The 26,700-nt window shown below is 45.9% G+C and overlaps 1 protein-coding gene across 4 annotated transcripts in view; it reads left to right on the top strand.

Annotated features, from left to right (window-relative positions):
• KIAA0513 overlaps positions 1-26,700 on the top strand; it is a 48,867-nt gene that overhangs the window by 13,044 nt on the left and 9,123 nt on the right. For 2 of the 4 annotated variants that reach the window (XM_081870275.1, XM_081870276.1), the window contains exons 2-10: positions 18,664-19,180; positions 21,618-21,717; positions 22,352-22,425; positions 23,104-23,174; positions 24,079-24,286; positions 24,808-24,848; positions 25,054-25,138; positions 25,794-25,871; positions 26,446-26,475. In XM_081870275.1, the coding sequence (XP_081726401.1) occupies positions 18,828-19,180; positions 21,618-21,717; positions 22,352-22,425; positions 23,104-23,174; positions 24,079-24,286; positions 24,808-24,848; positions 25,054-25,138; positions 25,794-25,871; positions 26,446-26,475 (1,040 nt within the window). In that variant the 5' untranslated portion in view covers positions 18,664-18,827. Of the gene's footprint in view, positions 1-13,800; positions 13,825-18,663; positions 19,181-21,617; positions 21,718-22,351; positions 22,426-23,103; positions 23,175-24,078; positions 24,287-24,807; positions 24,849-25,053; positions 25,139-25,793; positions 25,872-26,445; positions 26,476-26,700 lie in introns of those variants that run through there. The other 2 variants (XM_081870277.1, XM_081870278.1) reach the window with 2 other exon arrangements.

Here is a 26,700-nt window from a genome sequence, read left to right as displayed (position 1 = left end):
TGGACTGTTGGAGACTCTTCTGTTTATTTCACACCTTGCTAATCAGTGGAGTGCTATCCCAGCCTCTTTTGCTTATTGCTAATTGCAGCACCTGACCACGCTAAATAAAGATATTCTACTGCTTGGCTTAAAGTAAGCTATTGAAGGAGAGAGGAAGGATGAGAGGACAGGATGGTAGGATTTGACTTTGGTTTAAAGTAGGGATGGGAAACCTGTGGTCTTGCAGATGTTGCTGAACTACAACTCCCATCATCCCTAGCCATTGGCCATGCTCCCTGAGGCTGATGGGTGTTGGAGTCCAACAACAGCTGGAGGGCCACAGCTTCCCCATCTTGTATCAGTCAATGCAGAACTTAAATGTGTTTGCCCAGCTGGATTAAATTACTATCCTCTCTTCTTTTGCTCTTAAAAATCGCCTAAGATGTAACCTGAGTAAGGAGTTGACTGCCAGGTTCCTGATTTGGGAAGTGAACCAGCAAGGTGAATGGGAGGTGTGATGGAGAGAATGCCCCAGGTTCCCTCTGTTGGTCTGTCATTTTGACAGCTGTAGTCTTAATAATTCATGTCATTTCAAAGCACACAAGTACCGGTAAATGTTGCAAACCACTCTTAGGTAACATGGGACTTCCTATGTCGTCTCTTGGAACAGTAAAAGAGACAGTGATAGATCCTTTTGTATTCTGGGTGAATTATTCACATACAGATTTTTTTAATGATTTTGAATTTTTGAAAAGGAAGAGATTTGGCATGTAGCCTTCAGTCTGCTTAATAGGTATTTTTTTAGCTTATTGCCAGAGGGCGGGGGGGGGGGGGTTGCAGCATTTTAAATTGCAACATATGCTCACTCCAACTTCAATGTCTTGTGGTATCCTTTCCTATTTTCTCAATAAGCTTCTTTAACAAAAGATGAGCCTAGCAACTTGGGGTTCAGGGTAGCAGTACTCTGGTAGCACAAGTGAGCCTAGCCACTCTGTGTTCTGGGTAACAGTGATGCTTCCTGGATCCTCCTTCTCAGCTGAATTCATCTAGAAACCTAAATGGCACTCTCACTCTTGCCTTTGCTTGGGATTATGAGGTTTTCCATGGGGTGGCAGCAGTGCCAGCCCTACCATTGGGCAGAGTGAGGTAAGCTAGTTTTCTCTGGCTTTCCTAGCTTAGCCTTGTGTCCTTAGTACGATGGATGAAGTTGTTGCATTATCAGTGAGATTCACCTGTAAAATTCTTTTGTATGTGAACTCGGGGGGGGGGGTGGCAGAGAGAGAAGGGGGACATCCAATGAAGCCAAGTCTTGGGAAATTCAGGACAAGCCAAAGAAAGTACTACTTCATGCAGCACACTGAAATTCTCTCCTCCAAGGTCTAGTGATGGCCAGCAACTTGCACGACTTTAAAGAAGGAGTAGAAAAAATCATGGGGGAGTAAGGCTATCAATGGCTACTAACCCTGATGGCTGTATTCTGCCTCCACTGTCAGGGGTGGTGTGTATTTGGAGTGTTAGCTGGTGAGATTCACAAATGCAGGCTTCTGGTCGGGTACAGTGAGAACAGGATGCCGGACTGGCCCTTCAGAGCTGCTCTTGCATTCTGGTGACAGGCCCTTTGTTTCAGTTGCCTTTGAGCACCATTTGGTGGAAAGATGGGGTGCAAATACAAATGTATAATGGAAGAGCGTGTTTTCTTCCTCAAGGACAACTCCTTTTCTGCACCCAGTTCTGTGCTCCAGTACATAGCTTGGGAATCACCATGTGAAGGCACAAGTGTTCAAAGGATTTCACTTGCTTGAAATATACCACCCGCTGTTCTGATGAGTTGCTGTAGCTAGGCGATCGCATGGAGGCAGGCAGGCAAGCTTTTGGCAGGGTGTCACGAGATAGGAATGATTTACTGCCACGTTTTTACTGCTGTGTCTTTGTGACATCTAAGCAATAAAAGATAAGTTGGCTTGCCTCTCTGGAGGTGTTGCAGCTTATCTCTTGGAACCGTGTGCACCTGGGTATGCAGAGCTTTCGTTGATTATGCACACGTGCGCAACGTGGTTCCTGCTCTAACAGCATGTCCTCAGCCCATTTCTTCAGCGAGTGCTTTCTGGAAACCAATCCTCTTTCACCCTTTGTTCTCCCTCTAGGCCAGAGGTAGCCAATGTTGTGCCCTTTCTGGCCACTCTGGCTGGACTGATGGGAGTTGGGATCTGATGGGAGCAGGTTAAATAGAAGACACCCAATGAAGCAACATCTGGAGGGCACTGTGTTTAAGGTGTTGCCTAGTCCCAAAAACTGAAGGATTATCAACTCACACCTTTCTGAACAAATGAAGCCATGCATTTGCAAGTTAGAAAAGCACTGCTGGATCAGACCAAACTGGTTCCATCTAATCCAGTCTCTTGGATTATTGGATGATTGGCCCGTCAGGTGCCCCCAAGATCCTCCCCCCTGCAAAAAAGGCTCAGCAAATTTGCCCGGCAATGACAATGGGTAGATCACATCCAGTATTTTTATACTGTGAGTAGATCACAATCTCTTAGGAGTTGGACGTGCCTGCAGTAGACCATCCTTGCCTTCAGTTGGTTCCCCCCAGCAGTTGGCATTCACCTGGATGTTTTTATTTAGCTCTTGTGGCTACTTCCTGTCAACAGACCTGTCCTTCATATTTTCATGAGAGCTGCTGCTGCCTCTTATCAGATTGCACTTGCGTAAATATCATTTCCTGTCCTCTTGTTGTGCAAGATCCCTAAAGTATAGTGTTTACTGTCTGTTTGCTCTCCTGCCCTGGTTTCCTTGCTCTGCATTCAATGTTGTTTCCCTGGCCAGAAAAAATAAGGCTCCTTCCTTTTCCTGGAAAACATACATACATACACACACAGAGAGAGAGAGAGAGAGCGTGCTGTGCCTCCACCTTTGCCAAACGCATCTCAGTGTTTGTTGCTATTCTGGAATCTTGCAATCTGCACATATCCCACGGCTGTTCTGCCTCTGGCCTGTGTCATGCATGCCACACCGGAGGCAAAACACACCTCGCCGTGGATGGAGAGCAGCTTCAGTATTGTGCCTTCTAGCAGACATCCACTTCCTTTCTGCTCAGTGAGTGTTGTATCTCTCCCATCAGTCAAAGTGCTGGGCAGATGACAGCACATGCCCAGATGACCAGCTTCATTGGCTAGGAATTGGGGGAGGGCTGTTAGTGCAGGAAGCAAACCAAGTTTTGCATACCAGGCGAAGACAAGCCCACACCTTCTCTTGTGTGTACAGCAGCATAAAAAAATCACCTACTTGAAATGCAGCAGGGGGGAACGACCTTGTTGTTTTAAGCCACTAATGTGCACATAGCCCTGATCTCCCTGGTTCTAGTCCAGCAGTGCAACCACAGTTGTTTCTATTCATGGGGCAAGCAAAAGTAAACAAACAAAATGTCCTGGTAACTTCTATGCCTCCTCATCCCAGAAGAGCCAAAGGGATGAAAATCATGTCCTTTGGTTGCTCCCACAGCCATTGACACTTCCATGCCCCAAGTGGCATTGCAATAATCTCTGGTGGTGTGATGGTTGCGAAAATGTTTTAATTCTTTAGAACCTCTAGTGTGATGGTCATGATACGCTTCCTGGTCTGAGGTTTTAAGTGTTTTCCACTTAATGCTTGCAAAACAAATATGCCCGACGCACCCAAGACCACAAGCCGTGGCATCCGCATTCCTGGCAGATGTCAAAAGAAGACAACAAGAGATTTTCCTAACCCAGATACCACAAGATTACTCCCCCCTGGTTGCTTTGGATCTAGAGACAATTCTAAGAGTCGTGATGCGATAGGGAACTTGCTCCCACACATGGCAGTAATGGCCATCAACCTAGATGAAAGAGGAATAGGCAAATTCATGAAGGATAAGGCTTTAAATGATGGCTACTAGCAAAGATGGCTATGCTCTGCCTCCAAGGTTGGAGGCAACAATGCTTCTGAATGCCAGTGGCTGGAAACTACAGGAGGGGAAGAGTGCTTTTGTGCTTGGATTCTGCTTGTGAGTTTCTCACAAGTACCTGGTTGGCCACTGTGAGAACAGGATGCTGGCCTGATCCAGCATGGCTTAATCTCTGTGTTATGTTAGGGAAAGGGTTTCCCACGTATTCTTGTTTTTTGTGGACACTAGTATAATCTGGCAGAGTCCCCACTTAGCATCTGTACTCTGCATAACTGGCTGTGCTGGAGGCAAGCAGCCTTAGGTAAGGTGCAGTTGCTGTCTTTGGTAGAGATCTGTAGGGCAAGGGTGGCTATCCTGAAACATGTAGTTCAGCAACACTTGGAGGGCCCCTACTATATGGTGTTCATAATTCTACACAAATACAGAAAGAAGGGCAGGATTTAGTTTTGGGCTACAGATTTGGCTTCCCCCTGAAAAAACCCACCACCCTAGGTTATTACATTTAAAGAGTAAGTGTGGTAACTAACACTAAGTAACATCTCCTGCAAGAGCAAGGATTTTGGCTTGTGCAAGAGGGCTTCCCTTCCTTCACCCCCTAAATTTGTTCTAGTGGTTCCCCCAACCCTCTGGACTAGATTGGGGGAAGTATAGGGGGAGGAGACATGGGGAAGATGGAGTCCTATTGTGCAAAACAGAAATCATTGCACTGACAGAATGGGTCCCCTAGATACTGCCCTGAGCTTCCAGCTGTTAAGAAAAATCCCTGGAAGCAAATGACAGTATGTGGGAAAGAATTATGGTGACGTAGAAGCCAGAGAGGGAGCAGTACGTGGTTTCAGTTGTTCAGGAGTCATGATACTTTACATCTCCAAAGTCTAGAAACAACATTATTAAAATTGCTGGTTCATATTTCTCCTTCCAAACTGAATGAGCAACACAATAATAAAAGCAAAGCAAAGTAAAGCATCGTGTCCTAATTTGTGTAATTTTATAGCTTTCACAATAAATGGATATTTCCACCACATGCAAAAGAAAAAAGGAAACCATTTATTTTTTTTAGCTTCCATCCTCTTCAACAGCCATGGCCTGAAGCAGCAAATGTAGAAGCTTTGCTGAATCTAAGTGGGTCCCTGCTTAGCAGGGCTGCCTGGAAACACTGTATAGTTCTCACTGATCTTCTCAAGGAATGTGGGGCCATGAAGGTTAGAAATAATTAAATCAAGCCGTTTAGTACCTCCTTTACAAGGTAGATTTTAAAATCTTACATCCTATGCTCCAAACACTGAGTAGTGTACCTTTCTTTCATGGGTGGCTTCAGGTTTGAAGGTTCTCTAAACAAGGACCCCTCTGATGTTTTTCTTCAATCAGTGAGCTGTATTTGTTGGTTTTATTTGGTGGCAGCAGTGAGGTAGCGCTTTGAGCAGTACCAAGCAGCTGAGTCTAGCCTTCGTTTTCATTTCCAATAATGGTTCCCAGCGTGGTGGCACTGCAGGGCATTATGGGAAATAGTGGCCCTAGAGCAGAACTAATTTTAAAGGGCCCCTCAGTGGTGGGCCTTGTTGGCGGCCCAGCAACTCCCCACGGATGCTGGGTGCCAGCACCAGCTCTGCTTTTTTCTTTGAAGGGAACTAGGCGAACAGATGCATTCTCTCTTCAGCAGAAAATCCTTCACCTCTCCTTGAGTCTTTATCCCTCTCCAAGGGCTGCTACTAGGAGGCTGACGCACATCTGCCTGGCTCTTTATTTTGGCACGTTGGAGGGGGAGGGGTTGAAAACACTCCCAGAGTCTTTCATCATGTTAGCTATGGGCTATCTTTTTATTTCCAAGGCTGCTTCAGTATTGGGGTGTGGGTGTGTGAAAGAGAGAGAGAGAGAGAGAGAGAGAATGTGAGTGTGAATGTGTGTGAGAGATAGAAACTGAATGACAGCAAACATAAAATCAGAAATCTAATCTTTCCCTGGCGAAGTTAAACTGCCTTAGTGTCAAATATCAAATATTCCTTTTTGGCTGCTGACTAATGAGTGAGTGGCCTCTGTGGAGGTCTGACTCTCTTATAGAGCTGGGCAGATCTTTGCTCAGCATCCAAGCCTAGTAGGGATGGGATGCTTCTAGCATGGCTTCCACAGCTCAGTGGTAGAGTACTTGCTTAGCATGCAGAAGGACCCAGGTTCAATCCATGGCCTCTCCTGTTTGAAGGATCTGGTGTTGGAAAACACCCTTCTCTTCCTGAGAGCCTGGGAAGATGCTGCAGTTTGGAGGAGGCTTGATGAACTGTTAGCCTGACCAAATCTAAGGTTTCTGAAATATCATTTCCCCCTTTATTTACCCATGAAGCTCGCTGTGTGACTTTGAGTTAGTCATTATCTCGGAGCCTAACCTTCCCTTCAGGGTTGTTCTGCAAATTTATGGGGGGAAAACAGGGAAGGAAGAATCTATATATGCCAGCCGACTTGAGCCCTTTGTGGAAAGGCACACTGTAAGTATGATTAATAAATGAATAAAGTACTTCCAGGCTACTTGGAAACCTGGAATCTGACCCACATATATCTTAAGACACATGAGAAAACTTTCCAAAGATAAAATGGAATATTTGTGCACTTAACAGCTAAAATGTTGGGGAACGAAGGTATTCGTAAAGGAAGGGGGTATTCCAGCAGAGAGCAGCAAAACAGCCACGCCTCAGTTGCTGGGTCTGGGGGTACTGCTGCCTCTTGGATTTAGGGCAGGGGGCATTTCGCCTTCAGCCCAGAGCCTGGATCTGTGTGGGGGAAATGACAAGCTTCATTTCCCAATGTGTTCGGGGGACCGTGTTAGATTGCATCATGCCATGCCCAAATGAAGTTAAGAATTGACCGGCTGCCTCTTCATTTCCTGCCCTGATGGCAACTAATTATTTTTATTAGCCTATAAAGTTCCATGGACAGATAGAAATGGGAAGCATGATGCCTGCCTCGCTTTTCTTCTTCCACAGCTGCAGCTTTTATTAATTTCCCAGAGGAAGAAAAGGCATGATGCGTGTAAGTATAGAAGGCAGCTAGCGGAGCATCGCAGAATAAATATAAATGAGGAAGGTGGATTCTTCTCCTGTTTATGTTGAGGGATATCGGGAGTAAGTGCTGGAGAAATTGTTCTGTATGGGGCTCAGAGGTATTTCAGATTCCGTGTAGAAGACAGAGGTGAACATAAGAAGAGCTTGCTGGATCTGGCCAGTGGCCCATCTTAGGCCAGCAACCTGTTCCCACAGTGGCTGACCCAAATATCTCCCTTCTCACCCTCTCAGGCGCTAGATCCGCAGAGGGGGCCCTCTTGGTAGTTCCTGTGAAGCTGGGTTGTGGTGATGGCCCAGGAGGGTGCATTCTCTGGGGCAGCCCCAAAGTTGTGGAACTCTTTCCCCACTGGGATGCGCCTGGCACCTTCACTGTACAGTTTTCGCCAAATGCCTTTGACACTTAAGAGGTATATTTTCAGGACTCACCCTATTCTTAGGATTGTAATTTGTTTTAATGTTGTATTTTAAATTGTTGTGGCCCACCCACCCTGGGACAAGCCCCAGAATTCCCTGGGAAGAGGGTTGACAGTTAAATCACTCTGGAATTGTAGCTCTGTAAGGGGAATAGAGTTCTCTTAACAACTCTCAGCCTCTAATGTAAATTGCAGATGTGACTTAAGTCTCCTTCGGTGTTTGTTTGTTTGTTTGTTTGTTTGTTTTAAGATTCCTCAGCTCCTATTCTTCTCCTTCCCACTTTCTACTTTCACATCATATGTTTAAAGCACTATTATACCACTTTAACATTCATGGCTTCCCCTCCCCCCACCAAAGGATGCTGAGAGTTGTTTTAGGAGAGCCCCGTTCCCTTCATGGAGCTGCAGTTCTCAAGAGTGTTTCATCAATCTCCCCCTTCCCAGCGGAACTCTGGAAGCATGGAGGGGAGAAAGGGGTCTCTCTCTGGTCACAAGGCTGCAGGCGAGATAAATCAAGCCAGCTCTTGAATTTCACCCACAAGAAGGAAGCAGGTAGTGATAGGATTTTATTCTTCTCCTTTGTTAAATGTCACTGAATATGAGTCACCAGGAGTATAATTTTCCTTTTCTGACGTAGATGCAGCAGATTTCTCTGCAGAATCTCCCTCCTGCAAAATGAGAGGCTGCTGTGTTTGCATTCAGAGCTGTATGCTCATGCTGTGTTGATCCCCTGGGCTTAGCATGGAGATGCCTTTCCTCCTTGTAAGTTGAAAGCTGGCAGGTGTGTTTGTGTGTGTGTGTAATTTTGGGCCAGCTGGGCTGAACAGACTGCAGGAGGATCAACAGTGCTTGCAGCCTGCTTTGTATGTAGGGGCTGCCCCCAACCTGTTTATCTCATGAGGGGGCAGGTCTGCTGGGGAGAACCTGCCCCCTCCAAGCTCACCAACTGTGTGGGTGTGGGTGGGTGAGTGTGTGTTCAGGTTCCCTCATTCCCACAATTACAGCAGCTGTGGTCCCCGCCCCCCCCCCCCGTGGTGGTTTTCCAGCAATTGGATCAGCTTCCTATAAAGGCATCCAAGGTGGAGACTTCAATTCAGAAAAACCTCACATAAGTCTTGCAGAGCAGAGAATCCAATAGTTGCCCTCCTTGTTCCCTAAGCAATTGTGTAAGGTGCTAGGAATGTCAGAATATTCCGTCAGAAACGGAAATGTTAGCAGACATTGCTGAAGTTTTCATGTTCATTAAAGGTCAGGAATGGCAATCTTGCAAGTGAATATGAGTGGTATTTCATAGAATGGTAGAATTGGAAGGGACCACAATGCTCATCTAGTCCAACCCCTTGCAATGCAGGAATCCTTTGCCCAGCGTGAGGCTCCAACCCATGACCCTGAGATTAGGAGTCTCATGCTCTACTGACCGAGCTATCCCAGCTGCCAGTTTGCTATCCCAGCTATCCCTACTGCTGATTTGATTAGTGCTCCATAAGCAATATTTTCTGCATTGTTTGGACGTTTCACTTTCATGAAATTAAGTTGTAACTAATTACGTAATTAACTACTTTCATTTCAACCGTAGCAGATAGCATAGTGAATCACATAGGTTTTGGCAGAAGCTGAACTGTAGCGGAATGGAAACACCACTGGTTGCAGCAAAGACAGGACAGGACAGAAATCACTAAACCCCTAAGGGTAGGCGTGCTTTCTGTCTTGGCTGGCATTTCAGTATTGCACATGTGGTCATATGTTCTGGCGTACACATTAATACAGGGTGAGTCCTTTAAAAGAGGCCCCGTGGATACAGAGTACACATGTTTCACGGGGCCTCTTTTAAAAGACTCACCCTGTATTTCTCATGTTCAGCTCATAACATTCCTGTATGGTAGGCCACTATTCTCTAGGGAATAGGGAGAAATTCAGTTTAGTTCACATTTTGCTAAGTCTACCTAATTTGCATTTCTAACAATAATACGTGAACTGAAAGGCACCTGTCTTTCAAACATTGCATTTCTCCAAATTTTGCAGTGCATGCCGTTTTCCAGCCAAACAGGTGTGTAAAGAAATGTGTCTTTATGGGGAAAGTCTGAATAGAATATGATATATACATATTTTAAAATACTGTACAAAAATGTATTGTACTGTATTAGTGGAAATTACTTGCAATATTGTGCCTATTAGGAAAAATTTCATATACAAATGTCTTAAAAGGGTAGAGGTAAAGGACCCCTGACAGTTATTAGAACAAATGAGCACTAAAATGCTGGCATATTTTTTTTTTTTAGGACTACCCCCCGCCCTCCCCAGAAAAAATGCAAATTGATGTGGAAATGTGATGGGTTTAACCTAAGACTGTGAAAAATGAAAAACTGTGAGGATTTGAAATTGGACCGATTCATCCATTTTGCAGATGGGAAACTGAGGCTGAGACTTGCCCAACCTCACATGTTGAGTCCTTGGCCACAATGAAGACTGGTCGAGGTCTCCCATATCTGAATTTGTTCACCGTATTGCAGGAACATAAGTGTTTATATTACTCCCCCTTTCCCTTCACCATAAAAAGACTTGCCTCTTGAGGATAGCCCTTTTATGTTTTAGAGTCATGTGGCAGAAATGGGCCGTGGAGCCAAATGCCAGGAAAGGCAGCTCACCCACTGGCTTATTTTCGAGTTAGCAATGCATCTGCCTCGCTCCATTGATCTGCGCGGGAGCAAACTGCCTGGAGACTCTTGCAAAGTGGTCCTCTGCTCCAAAGGAAGATAGAGATGTATTTGCCGGCAACACAACTTAGTGCATTCAGAGGAACTGCTGTAAAGCATCTCCTGCAAAAAAAAAAAAGGGGGGGTTGTGGAGGTAGTGGTTGGGAGAAACCCCTGAGCATTGATCTTGCCACTAAAGAGAGGCTGAGCACTGTCTCCTGCAAACCCCAGGCAGTCCATTGGCCATGCACTGCTGGCTCATTGGAGATCATAAGAGGCGGGGGAAACAGCTGACCTATTGGGACCGGGGAGGGCGTGTGTGGGTGTGCGTGTGGCTCCCTTGGCAATAAGGTGCACAAGGACTGCGATGTGCGGCACACTCCAGCGACAAATGGATGGTGATGGTTGAGTTTCTCAGCGAGCTGCACTGAAATTCTCCTCCTCTTTCCCTCCTTCCTTGTCTCAGTTCAAGTGACTTTTATTTGTGTGTGTGCATGAACACACATCTTCTGAGTCTTTCTTTTTCTGACAGCAAGTGGATGAGCAGGTAATCTTGTCGGTCTTTACTGTGTAGTGCAAGATAACGGGAGGTTTGTGCTGTGCTTTTTAAGTTCTCGTAAAGCTGCAAGGGGTGCTTAATTCAGGACACATGTCTTGGCCTTCAGGCTGTGTGAATTTCATTCCTGCTGCCTTTCGTAGGTGTTGGAGATTTCAGAGATGCGCAAGGCGGCTGTGCCTGCAGTTATTATGGAAAGCTGATTAAATGGAAGATGACTAGCTTTCTGCAATACTTGCAGTGCTCTGTATGCAGAGGTCTCCTTCACAGGCTTCGTCCTGTTTTTGCCAGTTGAAGAAATTGTGCCTCAGTAACTCTTGCATTCCTTATCAGCACCTTCGTATCTAAAGCTCTGGGATTATAGACCAAATGAAAGTGTTTTATGCAAACTAATGTATTCCACTGATGATGTACAGAATTTGTGTGAACTTCTCCCAAATCTGCTTCAGGTTTTATTTACCCTTTTATTATTCTTCCCTTTCTTTCTTCCCCAGTTATTCTGTATTATATATCACCCTCACTTTTACCTTCTTTGCAAATACTTACTGTGTTTTTATTTGAGTTTATTGTCTATTTTGCCACCGTAATTCATGGTGCGGGGATTGATTTCCACTGGCTGGTTCACTTTCCAGGGTCTTTGAGATGGCCTGTGTTTTCTGGAGAATTGTGGGGGGCTTGGATGTTATTTTGGGGTTTTTTAGGAACTGAAATTCCTTGACGGATGTGTCTTAATTGCACTTCATTCTCCTTTTCCTCCACGCCCTGTTCAGTCAAGCATGCTGACTGTATTATCGTTTGAATATATTTGTTTTTGTTTCTTTTTGGGAGATGCAACGAAAGCTATTAATACCAGTTAATCAAAAACACACTGGTTGTACGAGAGAATGGAGTTTCAGGGTGCAAGTGATTTGCATGGGGTGCTTCTTAGGGCTGTGGGAGAAAGTGCCGTTTCAAGATGCTTGGTTCATCACCTGCTGAAATTGCTGGATTCATCTTCATGGCTTTTCAAGTTGAAGGAGGGCTCACATCCTGTCAGAAGCAAATAACAGGTTCCCTGGAGCTAGCAGCTGCTGTGTTGAGTCTTTGCAGTGCTGCTGCTGTTCGGCCCCTTGTTCCACAGGAAGGGGTGCAATTATATGTAATGAGGACACATCACAGAGAAAGGGAGGGTGCTGGTGGTAATATGGGGCCTGCCAAGTGGAGGGAGGTGAGAGGCCGGAGCCCAGCTGGGAAAATAATATATTGCAGTTGACTTGGGAGGGAATAATTTTTGGTTCTTAAAGCAGGCTTGCTCTTTTTACAGCAAGCAGCTGCAAGTGCCACAGCAGCAGGAGCACCTGCGGCAAAACCACAGGTGAGCAGCAAAAAAATAGGTAGAAGGGAAGGGTGGGCGTTAGGAAGGGAATAGTTTGGGTCTTTGGGCACTTCTCCATATATCTAAGAGACGGTGAAGTGCAGGCTTGTTAGACCTTGTGGAAATCAGATCTTGCTTTTCACTCCTGGATTCTGGAAACAAATGCTTTTTCTCCATTTCCCTCCTGGGCTGACATTAAGGATCTGTGATCTTCCCAGATGTTGTTGAACTACAACTCTCATCATACCTTGGCCAGCATGGGTGAAGGTAAGGAACGATGGGAGCTGCAGTCCAATAACATCTTCAGAGCTACGGATTCCCTGTCTTTGAGTCATAGGTTGTGCACACACCATATGTTTAAGGCACATTCCCCAAACCCACCCAGAGTCATGGGAATTATAGTTTGCCCTTCATGGAGCTACAATTCCCAGCACCCTTAAAACTACACTTCACTGGATTCTAGGGGTGGGGAAGAGAATGTGAAATACATGGTGTGTAAGCACCTAGTGAGTAAATTGGCCTGTCGGAGAGGCAAGACCCAAATCCAAGCCTCTCAGCTGCACATTATGTACATTTCCGACTTGGGCATATCAGCCACCCTTTTGGATTAGATCATTCTTAAAGCTGCTCTTCATCCTGCAGTGTTTCAGCTTTCATTTGGCACCCGTCTATATTGAGCATCTGCTGATGACAGAGCTGTGAACGTGAGAAGTTTAAAGTTAGAAGCTTTCCAGGGCAAAGTCCCGTCCCCCCCATGAACTTAGCAGGGTGTAACAGGGTGGATAAAGTCATAGCAAGGATTATTTGGGGACACTTTCTTTTGCAGAGGTCCCTCTGTCCACTGTCAGCCAATCAGCCAGCTCATTCTGAAGAATGCTAAGAACATAAGAAGAGTCTGGCAGCTGGATCAGGTCAAAGCCCCATCCAGTCCAGCATCCTGTTCTCATAGGACTCAGTTGTGCAACAGCATTCTTGTGATTCCCAGCAGCTGCTTTCAACAATGGAGATAGAACATAGCCATCATGCCAGTAGCCACTGAAATCCTCCTCCTCCTCCATGAATTATTCTAATTCTCTTTTAAAGTCATCCAAGTTGGTGGACATCACTACCTCTAATGGGAGCAAATTCCATGCTTTTACCATGCAACTGTGTACTTTCTGTTAGCAGTCCTGAATCTTCCAACATTGAGATTCCCACTTCTGCCTGCATGCACCAGTCGGTTAGCTTGGGCTCCCTTTTTATCGCCATGTAGGGCACAAATGTGCTTCCGGGTTTTTGACAGCATAATTATGCACATTGCGCGCACAGCCTGAGCTGAACGGAGGCCATTCGTTCTGCTTAGGATGCCTGGCATTCTTTTTGAAGTTGCCATCTTGGGGAAAGAGGATGGGAGAAAAGACCCATTTAAATACAGGTTGTGAAGGAAGAGAGACAGCTTAAATTGCAGCTGTTGTGCTTGTGATACAGAGTCCCATCTCACTCTTTTCTGCCCTGTTGCCTTCCCTCCTTGCAGCAGGGTCTTCTGTAACTCAAGGTTTAACAAAGCTGGGGAGAAAGAAAGAGGAAAAATCCTGCAGCCAGGAGAATCAATACAAGAGTCACTGCACAAGCCAGGGACCGAGATGGGGAGCCTCTAAAGCAGTGTTTCCCAACCTTTGGCCTCCAGCTGTTTTTGGACTACAATTCCCATCATCCCTGACCACTGGTCTTGCTAGCTAGGGATGATGGGAGTTGTAGTCCAAAAACAGCTGGAGACCAAAGGTTGGGAAACACTGCTCTAAAGAACACTTCGCAACCTTGGACCCTCCGGGAGTTCTGAACTTGAACTCCCATCAGCCCCAGCCAGCTCTGCAGGTTGGAAAAACCTTTTTGGTGTTATCTCTAATCTTGGTCATTCACTGAACTCAAATCTTGTTCTGCCCCTTATGGGACCAGCAAAGTTTGGGATATGGGTCTTTCCAAGAATCTAATGCAACACAGAAAGGTTGTTACAGGCCAAACTGAACACAAGCATTTTCTATATAAACAGGTGCTATGCTATGTCAGGCCTCCAGCCGCTCATACAGGGAGAGGCTGTGTCACAGACAGTTAAAGCTTTAAACGTGCATTCAATGATGTAGTTATTTGACAGTGTCCCCGCTTTGTTTTCTTTCTCATATGAGACAGGTGTATGCATGTAACACCCTACAGGGTTTGTTGAAGTTGAACAGTGGCATTTTATTATGAAACATTCTACCCAAAAAAGAAGCCGCCTTTCCAACCTGGCACCCTCCAGGGGTTTTGAGATACAGCTCCTATCAACCCGCCAGCACTGCAGGGTGGGGAAGGCCACTGTACATAAAGACTAAGAGTTGCTGGCCTGCCTTCTCATGCATGCCTGTGTGAGTCATTGTGGGGCTAAGTAAAACAAGGACCACCCATTTCTGTAAAGCTTCCTCATCTACAAGCAGTTTTGATTCACTACAGGCGACCAAGGGAGTGACTATGGTACAAGTCCAAAATTTACAAGGAAAATTTAGTGTCTACATACTGGCTGGCCATTATGAGATCAGGATGCTGGACCAGATGGGCCCATTGGCCTGATCCAGTAGGCTCTTCCTATACTTTTATTGATTTTACTGTAGCGGGGAGAAGAAGTGAGGCAGACGGTAAGCAAGCGTGGTGTAGCTTTTGGGTCTCACAGGCAATATATGAATGGTTGTGTTTGGGCATTCGACTTTAGACTGCAGGCAGAATCGCATTTGGTTGAATGCTGATCTTCATAAATAAATATTTCCTGCACATAGAAAGGTAACTCATCAGGAGCAAAGGTTCTAGCATATCCCTTTCCCTCTGACATGCATATTTTTGGCAAACTGGTGAGGCTGTCATGCGACATTGACAAAGCTGTATTCATTTTGGGGTTACCCTGTGAAAAATGGTATTCTGAACTGGACCCCTGAATTCATCATTCAGAGATGTACAGCCTTTATTTTAACACCCCGTGCACAAAAGCAAATCAAGTATTTAGTTCTTAAGGCTGCAGAATCCAGCTTCAAAGTGTATGAGCAAAATTTGCTGGAATCTTGCAAGGGGGAGGAAGGAGGCAGCTGCCACGGCCTAATGATCTGCAAAATAAATTATGCAAAACATGCTTGCTTGTTAATTTGAATATTTTTTTGCAGATTGCAGAATTTAGACTTGAGAGGAGGAATTTTTGTGTTTTAAGTCCTGGTTTAAAAAGGTTTATTGAATTCCTTTACTAATCCCTTGATGTCTCCATAAAGATTGTGTTTCTGTTGGTTTGGCGTCACGCTTAATGCCATGGCTGATCACTCTGGAACCCTGCAGCTGGGTCAGCAAGTTTTCAAATCCTTAGTACAGAAACTGGTAGTGGTTGGAGCCATTGCGGTTTTTTCACACTGTGTTTGATTTTAAGAAACTCTGGCGTGGGTGGCAGGTTCTCATTGCTCTGTTAAGAAGATGCAGCTTCCTTGCAGGCATTGATCAGGTGTACTACTAATGGGGGTGACTCCAGCTTCTGCCCTTTCCTGGAAAACATCCAGAGCTTCAGCTGGTATTTTCCATAACTATCTGGGCTAATTCGGTGTCAGTCTTGGTTGGGCTTTGTGTCCTTAACCCCAGATATGCAGCCAATTAGCTGATTACAGAGGGGGCCGCCTGTTTTAATTATTTCAGCTGCTCAAAGCTGTCTTCCGGTTACCATTTTGGAAAGCTGCTGTTGCTGTAATGAAGAAATGTGTGACTCTGGATTTCGTTATAAATTGCTTTGCTACCTTAGGTATAAGATACATTTTAAGACTCGCCTGCCAGGTCATCTAACCCCATAGATATTCTCACCTGAACCTCTTTGATCTGCAGAACTAGCACAATGCCACATAATACTTGTTCCTCATTTGTTAAAAAAACCAATGTTTTAATGTGGCTGCACCTACACTTTGGAACTCCCTGCCTATTGATATCAGGCAGGCATCTTCACTATTTCACTACTATTTCACTACTTTTCAGTGCCTGCATTTAGGCAAGTCTGTCCAGATATGTAAGATGTTTACATGTGTTTTAATCAAGTTCTTAGCTTATTGTTTGTTTTAATTACTTTTGCATGTTTAAAATAGTTGTCTTTAATTTGTTTTTACGTATAATTTCTTTGTTTTATCCTTTTTGTAATCTAATTTGATTACAAAAAAAATTATATGCATATAAATTTTGTGAAATAAAATAAATCAGACCATTTGTTGGGAAAATGTGGAAACATCTCACTGTTGTTTGAAGTCTTGGGATCAGCTGATGCAGTTTGGGAGATCAGGCATACAGGGGGTTGGTTTTGCAATGGGTGTGGGCCAGGATTGCTGCTGAGCCAATATAACAGGGATGGAGAGGGACACATTCCCTTGGGGGCTTCCTTTTGGGGGAGTGGGGGCATATGCCAGGGGTGGGCAGGGCCCTGAGGTATATATGAGCAGAGTAATGGGTGTGACACTTACCTCTGCCAGTGCGGTGTAGTAGTTAGTGTGTTAGACTAGGAACTGGGTGACCAGGGCTCAGATCCCCATTCAACAGTGAAATGTGCCTTGGGCCAATCAGTTTCTTGGACTAATCTACCTCACAGGGTTGTTGAGAGGATGAAATGGAGATGGAGGAGAACCATGTATGCCGCCTTGAGCTCCTTGGAGCAAAGGTGGGATGTAAATGTAAAAATAAACTAAAATAGGCTGCGTTCTTGCTATGTAAAAGCCAGAGATTTCAACACTCCCCCCCACAAATGTACACATTCGTCTCTTTGTTCTGCACCTAGTTCTCCACATCTTCTCTAAGATCCTTGGCACAAGAGTGGAAAGCCAGAGTATATTAAAATAATTGGAGAATTGGAGAGCCTTAACAGCACTCTGGACAGCTCCTGCAGTATTTATTTTTGTTTGGCAGTGTTTGTTCCAAGCATAACAAAGTCCAAGTAATAAGTAAAAGGTCTCTCTCTCTCTCTCTCTCTCTCTCTCTCTCTCTCTCTCTCTCTCTCTCCCCTTAGCATAGGAATAAAGTTGACTCCATCTAAAATACAGTCCAACCTGTCAACTCTTAGCTCAAGGTGTTGAAGCTTAAGGTCTGGCCAATCTGCTGGAGGAGCCACCAAGAACCCCTCTCAGCTACGTGGCCTGAGTGCTGAAAGACAGAAGGCTCACTGTGCTACAATTTGGATGCATCCAGAGCAGAACTTTGTCTTTCTTAGATCCTGGAACTAAACTTGGCACTTCTCCTGCAGTCTTGCAGACTCATTCTTTAAACCTTCTTATAAGCACTGAACTGATTCAGTTGCACCCTAATTAACTAAGTGCAGTTTGCAAGGGGAGGAGGGGGAGCAGCTATGAAGGACAACTTGAAACGGGATTTATGAAGTAAGACGGTTTCATTTTTGCATCTTCTAGTCATTTGATGAAAATAATATGGCATTTTATTTATGTGTCTCTATAGAGCCAGCATGAGGTAGTGGTGTTGGGATGGGGGACATTTTGGCTCCGTGGAGCAGTTCCTTATTAGGATGGGCCTCAGGGGCCAAATTTGACAGGAGGGTGGGGTTGCTCACATGTCATTCACCTGGTGTCACAAGGGCGTCAGGTGATTTGGCACTTTGAGTCCTAGACTGCTTGCTGAAACAGAGGAAAAGCCCTTTTTTAAGCTTGCAAAAGCCCTTCCTCATCAGGAAGGAATTTGCTCTGAATCCTGCAAAACTGAGCAGGAATTAACCTTAAAATCACACAAACCTTAAACATTAGCTAATGGGGGAACTGTGCAGAGCCAGTGCAGAATTGAATGCCACCCACATGCCCATTGGAGTGGCATCGGCTGATTCAGAGGTGGGCATGGTTTTAAGAAAAAGGACTCATGGGCTAAGTTGTAAACCCTGCTGGGCCTTGGGCCAGAGGATGACCACCCCAACTCTAGTGTTTTGACCTTGACTCAGAACCTCTGCATTTTTAATCACACAGAGCTCCACGCAAAAATGGTCTCAGGCCTTGAATTGCTGCAAAGCTTGGCCTTCAGAATGTTTGACAAAGGAAAGCATGTGCAGGACTTTAAAGCCTGCAGAATTTTACATAGTTTAGGAAATGGGATCTACTCAGGAGCCTATTGATCAAGACTATTGGGTCTGGGGAGATGGGAAAGCTTTTGCAAGCTCAGACTGCAGCTTATGCGGGGAAATGCTGTTTTAGTAAGTGCAACGCAATCTTGGATGCGTGCCTTCAGAAACAAAAAACAAAAAAGTATTTCTGTATAACTGCAGTCATCCCCCTCCTTTTTTAAAAAAAAGCATATGCCTATAAGTGGTTCAATGGATTCTAATCAAGAGAGACTGTTTTAAAGAGGCTGCTTTGCTCCTAAGCACTCCATAAAAGTTCGTTCTGTCTCCATACTTAATTGCATTAAACAAATGACATTTGCCAGCCCTGGGAGGGAAGTTTCAATCTGCATTAAACTTAACTCATAATTTAAGTGTTCACCAAGTAGCCAAATGCCCTATTCATTCTTTCCCTGGGCCGCCTTGGAAGTCCTTGTCTGGAATAGTAAGTCAAAATACGTGGCAGGGGTTGCCAAATTTTGCTGTGCAATTACAACGCGTGGCTCTTGCTGCTGAGATTATTGTTGATAAGCAGAGTTTAATAATTATTGATAAAGAGTTGCTCTGTTTGCTTTTTTCAGATGCCTTGAAAGAGCCTAGGATAAGGAGTAGGCTTTGGTTGGAAGTGGACCAATCACAGGCTCTGTATTTTTCTGCTCATCTCCCAATGGCCTTCACATTTTCCTGATAGGGAAATTGAGCCACACCCTCCGCACCCAATCCATGGTATTAGGCCCCTTGAGCCATGGAGGCCATGGATGTCCCTGTGGGGAACCTCATTGACTTTGACTCCGAACCTTCCACCACCGACACCTCTGAATCCGTCCCTGCTGCTCCTCCCTCCACCAATGGCAATGGGCTGCTGGATCACCTGGCGGGCGACACGGCCGCAGTGGCAGAAGAGAGCGACGCGACGGAATCTGCCGACAGTGAGAATGACACAACGGACTCGCCCACCCATCACAGCTGGAACAACCACCGCCGCTCCTCCTCGGAGTCCTACTCATCTAACCAGAGCACAGAGTCCGCCAAGGACGAAGTGACAGCAGAGCAACGGGAGTTCATCAGGCAATACGTGGAGAAGATCTTCACGGGAGGGTGAGTGTTTGAGCAGCAGGATGCTGTGAGCAGGTGCATGCTGGGGTTGTGGGATCGTTGGCCAACTCTCTCCCTGCAGGAGGTTCCCAGTTCTTTTTTTACACTGCAACTCCCATCAGCCCCAGCCAGCGTGACAATTGTTCAGGGATGCTGGGAACTGCAGTCCAAAACATCTTGAGAGGCACCATGTTGGGGAAGGCTGCCGTAGAGTTTCTTTGAGCTGGCTTTACGTTACTCAGACTAATCCAGAGCAACCTTAAATGTAATCTAGGCAACCATTCCCAATTTCCCCAGATTCACCCCCTCAAAGACTTCATTTGCTGGCTAAAGTACCAGGTTTTTCTACGATGACACCAGTTTCCAACTTGTAAGATGGAAATAAACAGCCAGTATTATATCCAGTCGGAGTAGACCTACTTAAATCAATCAATCAATCAATCAATCAATCAATCAATGTTAGTTGTGTCTCCTATTTTTTAATGGCTCTCCTCTGTTTAGGACTAACTCAGGGTACAAGCCAATGCACCCCAGAGGGTGCTGGTGGGCAAATGTTTTGTAGTGAGGCCAGGAACCTGAATTTCTTTCTTTGCATTGGCTTTGCAGAAAGAGGGGGAAGACAGCTTGCTGCTGGATCCTTCACTCCCGCCCCCCCCCCGGGGTGCAGCAAGCCCCCTTCCCCCCTCTGTGTTCCCGTTGAAAAGAAATGTTGGCTGGCTGTGACACATCTCTCCCACTGAGTCATGCTTCTCTCTCGACTTAACAATTGCTGCCTGGGGACTTTGGGGCTGCATCACCCAGATGCAGAGTGGAGGCTTCAGCTGCTGCTGATGATGTTGACTCTCTCTGTGTGTGTGCTTTTAAACAATTCCACTTAATTTAAGCAATTTAGCAAATCTGCCGTGACTCACCATGGCCCAAATTAAAACGATTTGAATGTCAACACTGGGGGGAAGTGCCTTTCCATTTGCTCCCTCCCTGCTCTGCTGCGTGGCCAGTTTGGGGATCAGACCCCAGAAGGAATGTTCTTGTGCAAAACTGACATTGACAGCTTGCATAATCTCTGTTCACAGTTGCCGCTTGGTGAGGTGGCCTGCCCCCGCATGCAAAAAGAGAAGAATGGCAATGCTCAAAATCAAAAACCTCAAATTCTTTGTTAGTCTTGCTACACGTTTAATAAAAATAAATAAATAAACTTGGGGATGCATAACCCTTTTCAACCCGAGGGTCATATTCCCTTCTAGGCAATCTTCTGGGGGGTTGCGTGCCAGTGGCGGGCGTGACTGGAGGGTAAAAGTGGGCAGGGCAATGAATGTCAAAGTCACTTTTGTGTACTAAGTTAGTCTCTGCACAAATTCATGCACCCCTCCCTACCCACCATCCATGGAAGCAAGAGGCATCAGCAGTGTTCAAGGACAAAATCCAGCCTAGCAAAAACACTCAGGGAAGGTGCAAAGCAGAGCCAGTGAGGGGAGAAGTCGTGTGGCCTAGGGAAACTTTGAGGGGTCCCCTAATCCTGCTCAAAAGGATGATTTATTGACATGTGTTAATTCCCTGTTGGCTCCTGATAAAGAATATTGGTGCCCTTTCGGACTGGTAAGAGCTGAAGCAGTTTACTTGAATTTATTTCCCCTACCCCAAGTTCACTTTTCATTATGTACTTTTTTCTTCCTCCTTTAAAGTTCTGCCTCCCCCTCCATTTAGTACATTGAGCCAAACGAGTTTAATGCCACCTGGTGACTGAAAGCAAAACCACAATTCAACAAGAAACTGCTGTGTTTCTCCCAGTTTTGTTGCAAGTCGTAACATAAAGGAGAAACCAGAAGAAAAAGAGCAAACGGCAACAGCAAAAAAAAAAAAAGGACAGTGATGCTCTGCACATACAAAATCAGATAAAATTTGTGTGGAGGATGGATTTCATAGGCAGCCGCAAACCCAATCAAGAATGAGGGACAATAGCAGATTTGCAAGCATAAAGAATTCAACGGTCCTTTTTCTTGTGCATGTTGATTTGCCATCATTGTGAGGCACACCTAAGCATCTTTTTTGCATACACAATATCCCTGCTTGAATCCCTAGCATCTCCAGGTAGAAACTATTGCACTTTTAAATGAAAGTAAAATGAAAGTGAAAAATGAAATATTTCTGTATTCCTTGTGACAACCTTGCAAGGTAGGCTAGTAATGACACTAAGCTCCTAAATTGGAAAGTAAGCTCATTGGTCAAGGCTTATAGTACAACACCTAGTTTTTGTGCTTATTACTATTATCACTACATTGCAGAGTGGTGACACTTGAGAGCAGGCAAGGATTTGCCCAGGGCCCCCTGACAATTCTTGCCTGCAGTGAGATTTGCTTTGGGGACTTGCCAGCTTATAGTCTCAGCCCTCTGCATCACACTTAGTGCCAACTTGCTTTATTTTGTATCTTTGTGATTCCAGAGAGGAATTTGACCAAGAGGAGAAAGCCAAGTTCGGAGAACTCTGCAGTGGGGAGAATGCAAAAGGCAGGGAATGGTTTGCCAGATACGTGAGCGCTCAGGTAAGGAGATGTTCAGGACGCAACTCTGGCTGGTGTGGATTGTGCGCTCTTGAGGCCCTTTGCTTTTTGTGCTTGCGTGTGCCTCTTGACAGCTGTTCACACATTCAAAATAGTGGGCCCTATTCCTAGTGGAATGCACAGGGCATTCCAGGCCATTTCAGAGTCACCTTTTGCTTTATTGCATTGCTGTATTCCTACATGGAAGAGTCTCATCTGCTCACCTCTGCATACCATCATTTTAAAAAACCTGCATAGGGTGAAACTTTTTCCAGGTCAAACAGAAGCCGGATTTGCACAGCTTCCTGATTGGCTAGACCTTATATCAGTAGCAAAGCTACCTCCTCCCTTCTTAGAGCAAGGCTGTGCCACCAGGCTGATTGGCCAGCTTCTGAGAATAGCTTTCGAACCATGACAAGCACTCAGAGGGAAGAAAAAATGGAAAGCAAAGCAGATGGCCTGCCTTAAAGCTTAGGCTGGAGACGGCTGTTGATCCAGGGGCTGTATGTGCAACAACAGAGGAGCAGAGCTGTTTCCTCCGTAGCCAAAAAAAAAAGTAGAACGTCAGCCCTACATCTGTTTCTAGGTACATCTGTACCCAGTCTTAACACTGTTGGCTTTCCCTGTTTCCTCACAGCGCTGCAATTCCAAGTGTGTCTCGGAGCAGACTTTCTATCGACTGGTGCAGTCCTTTGCTGTGGTCCTCTTTGAGTGAGTAACAGCAGGCATCGGCATGGAGGCTACAGGGTCTTCAGCCTTTACAGCAGGGGGTGGGGAACTGAATCCAGCTGGTGGGTGGGATTCTTCCTTCCTCCACCTCTCCCCGCAGGCCATCTTGGACAGTTGGGTGGGGCTGATGAGAGGTGTAGCTCAAAACATCTGGAGGGCATCATGGTGGTGATGGTTGCTTTAACCACTGCACCACTTGGGCAACTGGAGATGAATTGCACATGGCTGTGATCCATGCAGCTCTCCAAAAAAGCCTTGCATGGCTGTTCTTCAGTGCTGGCAGCGAAGGCTGGTCTGTGTACACCATCTTGAGATCCTTGGAAGATAGAGATGATACATAAATGAAATGAATAAATATTAGGGAGAATGGGCACTGCCCCACTGAATTCCGTCTGCCCTCAGCCAGCATCCATTGGCCTGCCTTCCTGTTTACAGTATATCCAGGGGGTGGCCCTGGTAGTCTGCTTCCTCCTCCTTAGTCTCAGTGTTGCCCTTGTAGAACGCAGCACAGAAGAGAATGGGGGAAAACTGGAATTACCGGTAGTTGGCTCTGCCCACTGTTGGACTCCCTGCATTCAGCCCCATGGACACTAATCACCACTGAGTGTTACTCTGTTTCTTCTTCACATTTCAGCAACTTTATTCTTTCCTTTTTTTCAGGTGTTACCAGATGGATGATTTCAGCCCTGCTAAGAACCTGATGACCATGTGCTTTACTTATTACTATATTGGTAAGGGGCAGTTCCTTCTTGCTGAAATTTCTCTGTGGAGTGAGAAAATGTGCTGGGGCAATTTGTTCATCTTCAGCAAAGGAGCAAGAGTACCTTGCAAGAAGCATCTCTATAGGAATAGCATCCTGGGAGTCGTTTGTGAGAACCTCGGAATAGTGAACTAATCCTTTGCATTTGACCCGCCATTGCACCCAATGTGTTTTGACTACACACAATTTTGGCTTTGGGCACAATCCCCAGAACGTAACACCTGCATAAGTTGCAGGCTTACTATGAGGTTTCAGAAATAGATGAGAGCCAGGAAGCATAATGATTTTTAGCTTCTTGTTGGTTGCTTCCATGTTACCAACCATGTGTCCTGGTTTTCGACATCCATTTTTAAGTGTGACACTAATCACTGAGGGCTAGTATCTTGCTTTTTAGTTAAAAAGCAAAAACTTAGGGTGGGAGAAAGAGAACAAACCAGTCTCTCTTGAGCATTGATCTTTAGGAGGAGTGGTGGTCCTTTAAGTCAGGGGTGGGGACCACTTTTTTTAGCTCAAGGGCCACATTCACTTATGAGCAACCTTAAGGGGGCCCTATGCCAGAAGTGTGGGGGGCCAGAGGCTAAAGTGGGTGGAGCATCAGGTATGATTCTTACCTTGCTGCATTGAAAAGTCTGAGGTCTCTGCATAAACCCAAATACCTGTCTTCCATCTGGGCAAGCAATGGACATTGTTACAATTCAAGAACACATTCCAGTCAGGAAAATGCTCTTGAGGAGAGCCCGGAGCAGGGCCCGGGAGCGGTGAGTTCTGAGGGCCAGATCAAGAGGGCTGGAGGGCCACATTCGACCCGCGGGCCTCAGGTCCCCTGCCTTACTCCCTCTGTTTCTCTTTCCCGCTCCCTGGTTGCATTTTGGTAGGTAAGCCCCAAGCGCTGCCCATCGAGTCCAAGGAGAAGCCCACTGGCAGCATTGACTCCTACCTGAAGTCCGCAAACAGCTGGCTGGCCGAGAAGAAGGACATTGCGGAGCGGCTCCTGAAGAATACATCAGCAAAGACGGAGAACGTGAAAGGCTTCTTTGGGAGCTTTGAAAGCAAGCTAAAGGGGCCAGGGCCCAAAAAAGCTGAGTGAGTCCAGTTGAGACCATCCACAGCACCTTTAGTGGAAGCACAACACCAGACCTGGCTTAAGTACCCCTGAGCACCACCACCTCTGCTCTACTGAAGATAATCTTGTTTATATGCCGCTATCGGTCTTGGTCGTCCCAGGAACATAGGAAGCTGCCTTGTGCCGTATTGGCAGTGGCTGTCCAGGATTTTAGACTGCAGCGTTTGTGTGTCTCCCCTAGTCCTACCTGGAGAGGCTGGGGATTGAACCTGGGACCTTGTGCACGCAGAGCAGATGCTCTGCCACTGAGCTACGGCCCTTTCCTGCTTTATTAATTAACTGGTTGATTTAAAGTCACCCACCCCACCCACTTTTAGGGCAAGGCTTGCATAGCAGGCTAACTCGTCTTCATCTATGTAGTAGTGAGACTATACTTCTGAGCAATTCATAGAACAAACTACTTGCAGTGCTTCCAAACTCCCCCCCCCCCAAAAAAATGATGTTACATTTAACCGAATAGTACCTGTGTGTTTGCTTCTAGGGATGATGAAGGCAAACCAAGAGAGAGAATCCACAAATCAGGTAAGCAGCAATAATAATAGGTCTATGCTGTTGTTGTTTAAAAGCTGTTTATAATGCTCATAGAAAACAGGTGTTTCAGGTTCTGGAGAACTGGGATACCTGGCAGGAATCTAAGGCACTGTCTGGTCTTTATCTGAAGATTGTGTATATGTGTATGCACAAATCGACACCCCCCCCCTAAATATCAAATATCTCCCCTTTGCAGTTTCCCTCTACAGTCCTGAGGAGGAGGAAGAAAAAACAGGAGAGAAGATCTACCTGTACATGCACCTGAAGCAACAGCCCATCTGGTAAGAGCAAGTGGAGACTGGTTCAATAGGATAACTGGGACACTGCCCCACCAACCTCAGCCTGTCCTCAGCCAACCCCCACCTGCCTGCCTTCTTACTTACAGCCAACCTGGTGCAGCCTGTCAGCTCCCCCATTTGTTAGTCTTAGTCAGGGGTGCTAACCTGAATAAAATATTGGGTAAGCCCCGCCCCACATAATCAAAAGATGCGGTGCATGCACACCATTTGAGTAGCAATGCCCATGATTTTTTGGGGGAGGGCCAGCATCCTCAAATATTTTATGGTGGGCAAAGGGACCTCAACCCCTAGGAGTTGTAGAACCCAGCAGGGAGGAGGAGGATAGGGCCTAAACTAGAATGAGTTGTCTCTGCCTTTCACTGGCTCTGGTGCCACCTACTGTTGGCCTCCCTGCCTTCCGCCTCACCTGTCTCAGTGAGCACCAGCCACCACTGGTATAACCTTATTATCCTGAGCCAGCTGCACTCCTGAGCAGGGCATTGAAACAGGGGAGTCATCTAGCGGGCCCAGCCACAGCCCTCTCTGGTAGAAACCACCCCATTCCTTCCCACTTCCTAGCCACATTCACAAAAACATACCCTGCAGTTGATACAGGCTCAACACACGCACGCACATCATTTCCTCCCCTGTTCCCTAGGCATACCCTGAGGTTTTGGAATGCGGCTTTCTTCGACGCGGTTCACTGTGAGAGGCGGAAACGGTCTCCCACCACTAGGTAGGACTTCGCAGCTTCTTCTTCTTTCTTTTTTTTTTTTCACAGGAGAAAGGAAGTGGGGGACACGAGGGGTGGAGGAGAATAGGTCATAGTGCTGAAAAGGACTGCCTTTTTGGTACACAAATGGTTTATTTTTCTGCTGTTCTCCCACTTGTCAAGCAGGCCAATGGAGCTTTTTAGGTTCTGCTAATTTGATGCAGGACTGGGTTTATATTCTGTAGGGAGGAAGCTTTTCTTCCCCGGCCCTTGGAAGTCATCCCCAGGGTTTTAGAGAAGCAGAAACCACCCAGCAAATGCAGTTTGATAACAACATCCAAGGGGGAGTCTGCTAGGCAAGAGCTTAAGGAAAGGGCAGAGTACTCCCTTTCCCCCCTTCCTGCTCTCATGTTGCTTTGTTGGGTTGGGGAGGTTGAAAACAACTAATTTCTCTCTTTCTCTTTCTTGACGTCTTTAATCTTTTCTTTTCTTTTCTTTTTCTGGTCAATTCTTTCACACTTCCTCTCTCTCTCCATCCATACTTCTTGCATGATCTTAACATGTAACCTTCTGTTGACCCTTTCTGCTGCCACTCCAGAGGGAATGCTGGAGAGGAAGAGGAAACGAGGTGTGTCTGTCCGCATTTCCTTTCTTACCTTTTTATGCCAAAGGCTCATTTTGGGTCCAAAACTTGCCACCGTGGTTGCACAGTATTCAGCCCAGTGCTGCAAATCCCACTAGTGTACCCTTCCCCAACCTGGTGCCCTCCAAGATATTGTTGGACTATTGCTTTCATCCTCCTTCACCATTGACCATCCCTGCTGCGCTTGCTGGGAGTTATAGTTCAGACACA

This window comes from Podarcis erhardii (assembly GCF_964252035.2).
Source record: "Podarcis erhardii genome assembly, chromosome: 7".
Taxonomy (NCBI): domain Eukaryota; kingdom Metazoa; phylum Chordata; class Lepidosauria; order Squamata; family Lacertidae; genus Podarcis; species Podarcis erhardii.
The sequence above is the reverse complement of the archived record's forward strand: the minus strand, read 5'-3'. Positions and strand labels throughout refer to the sequence as shown.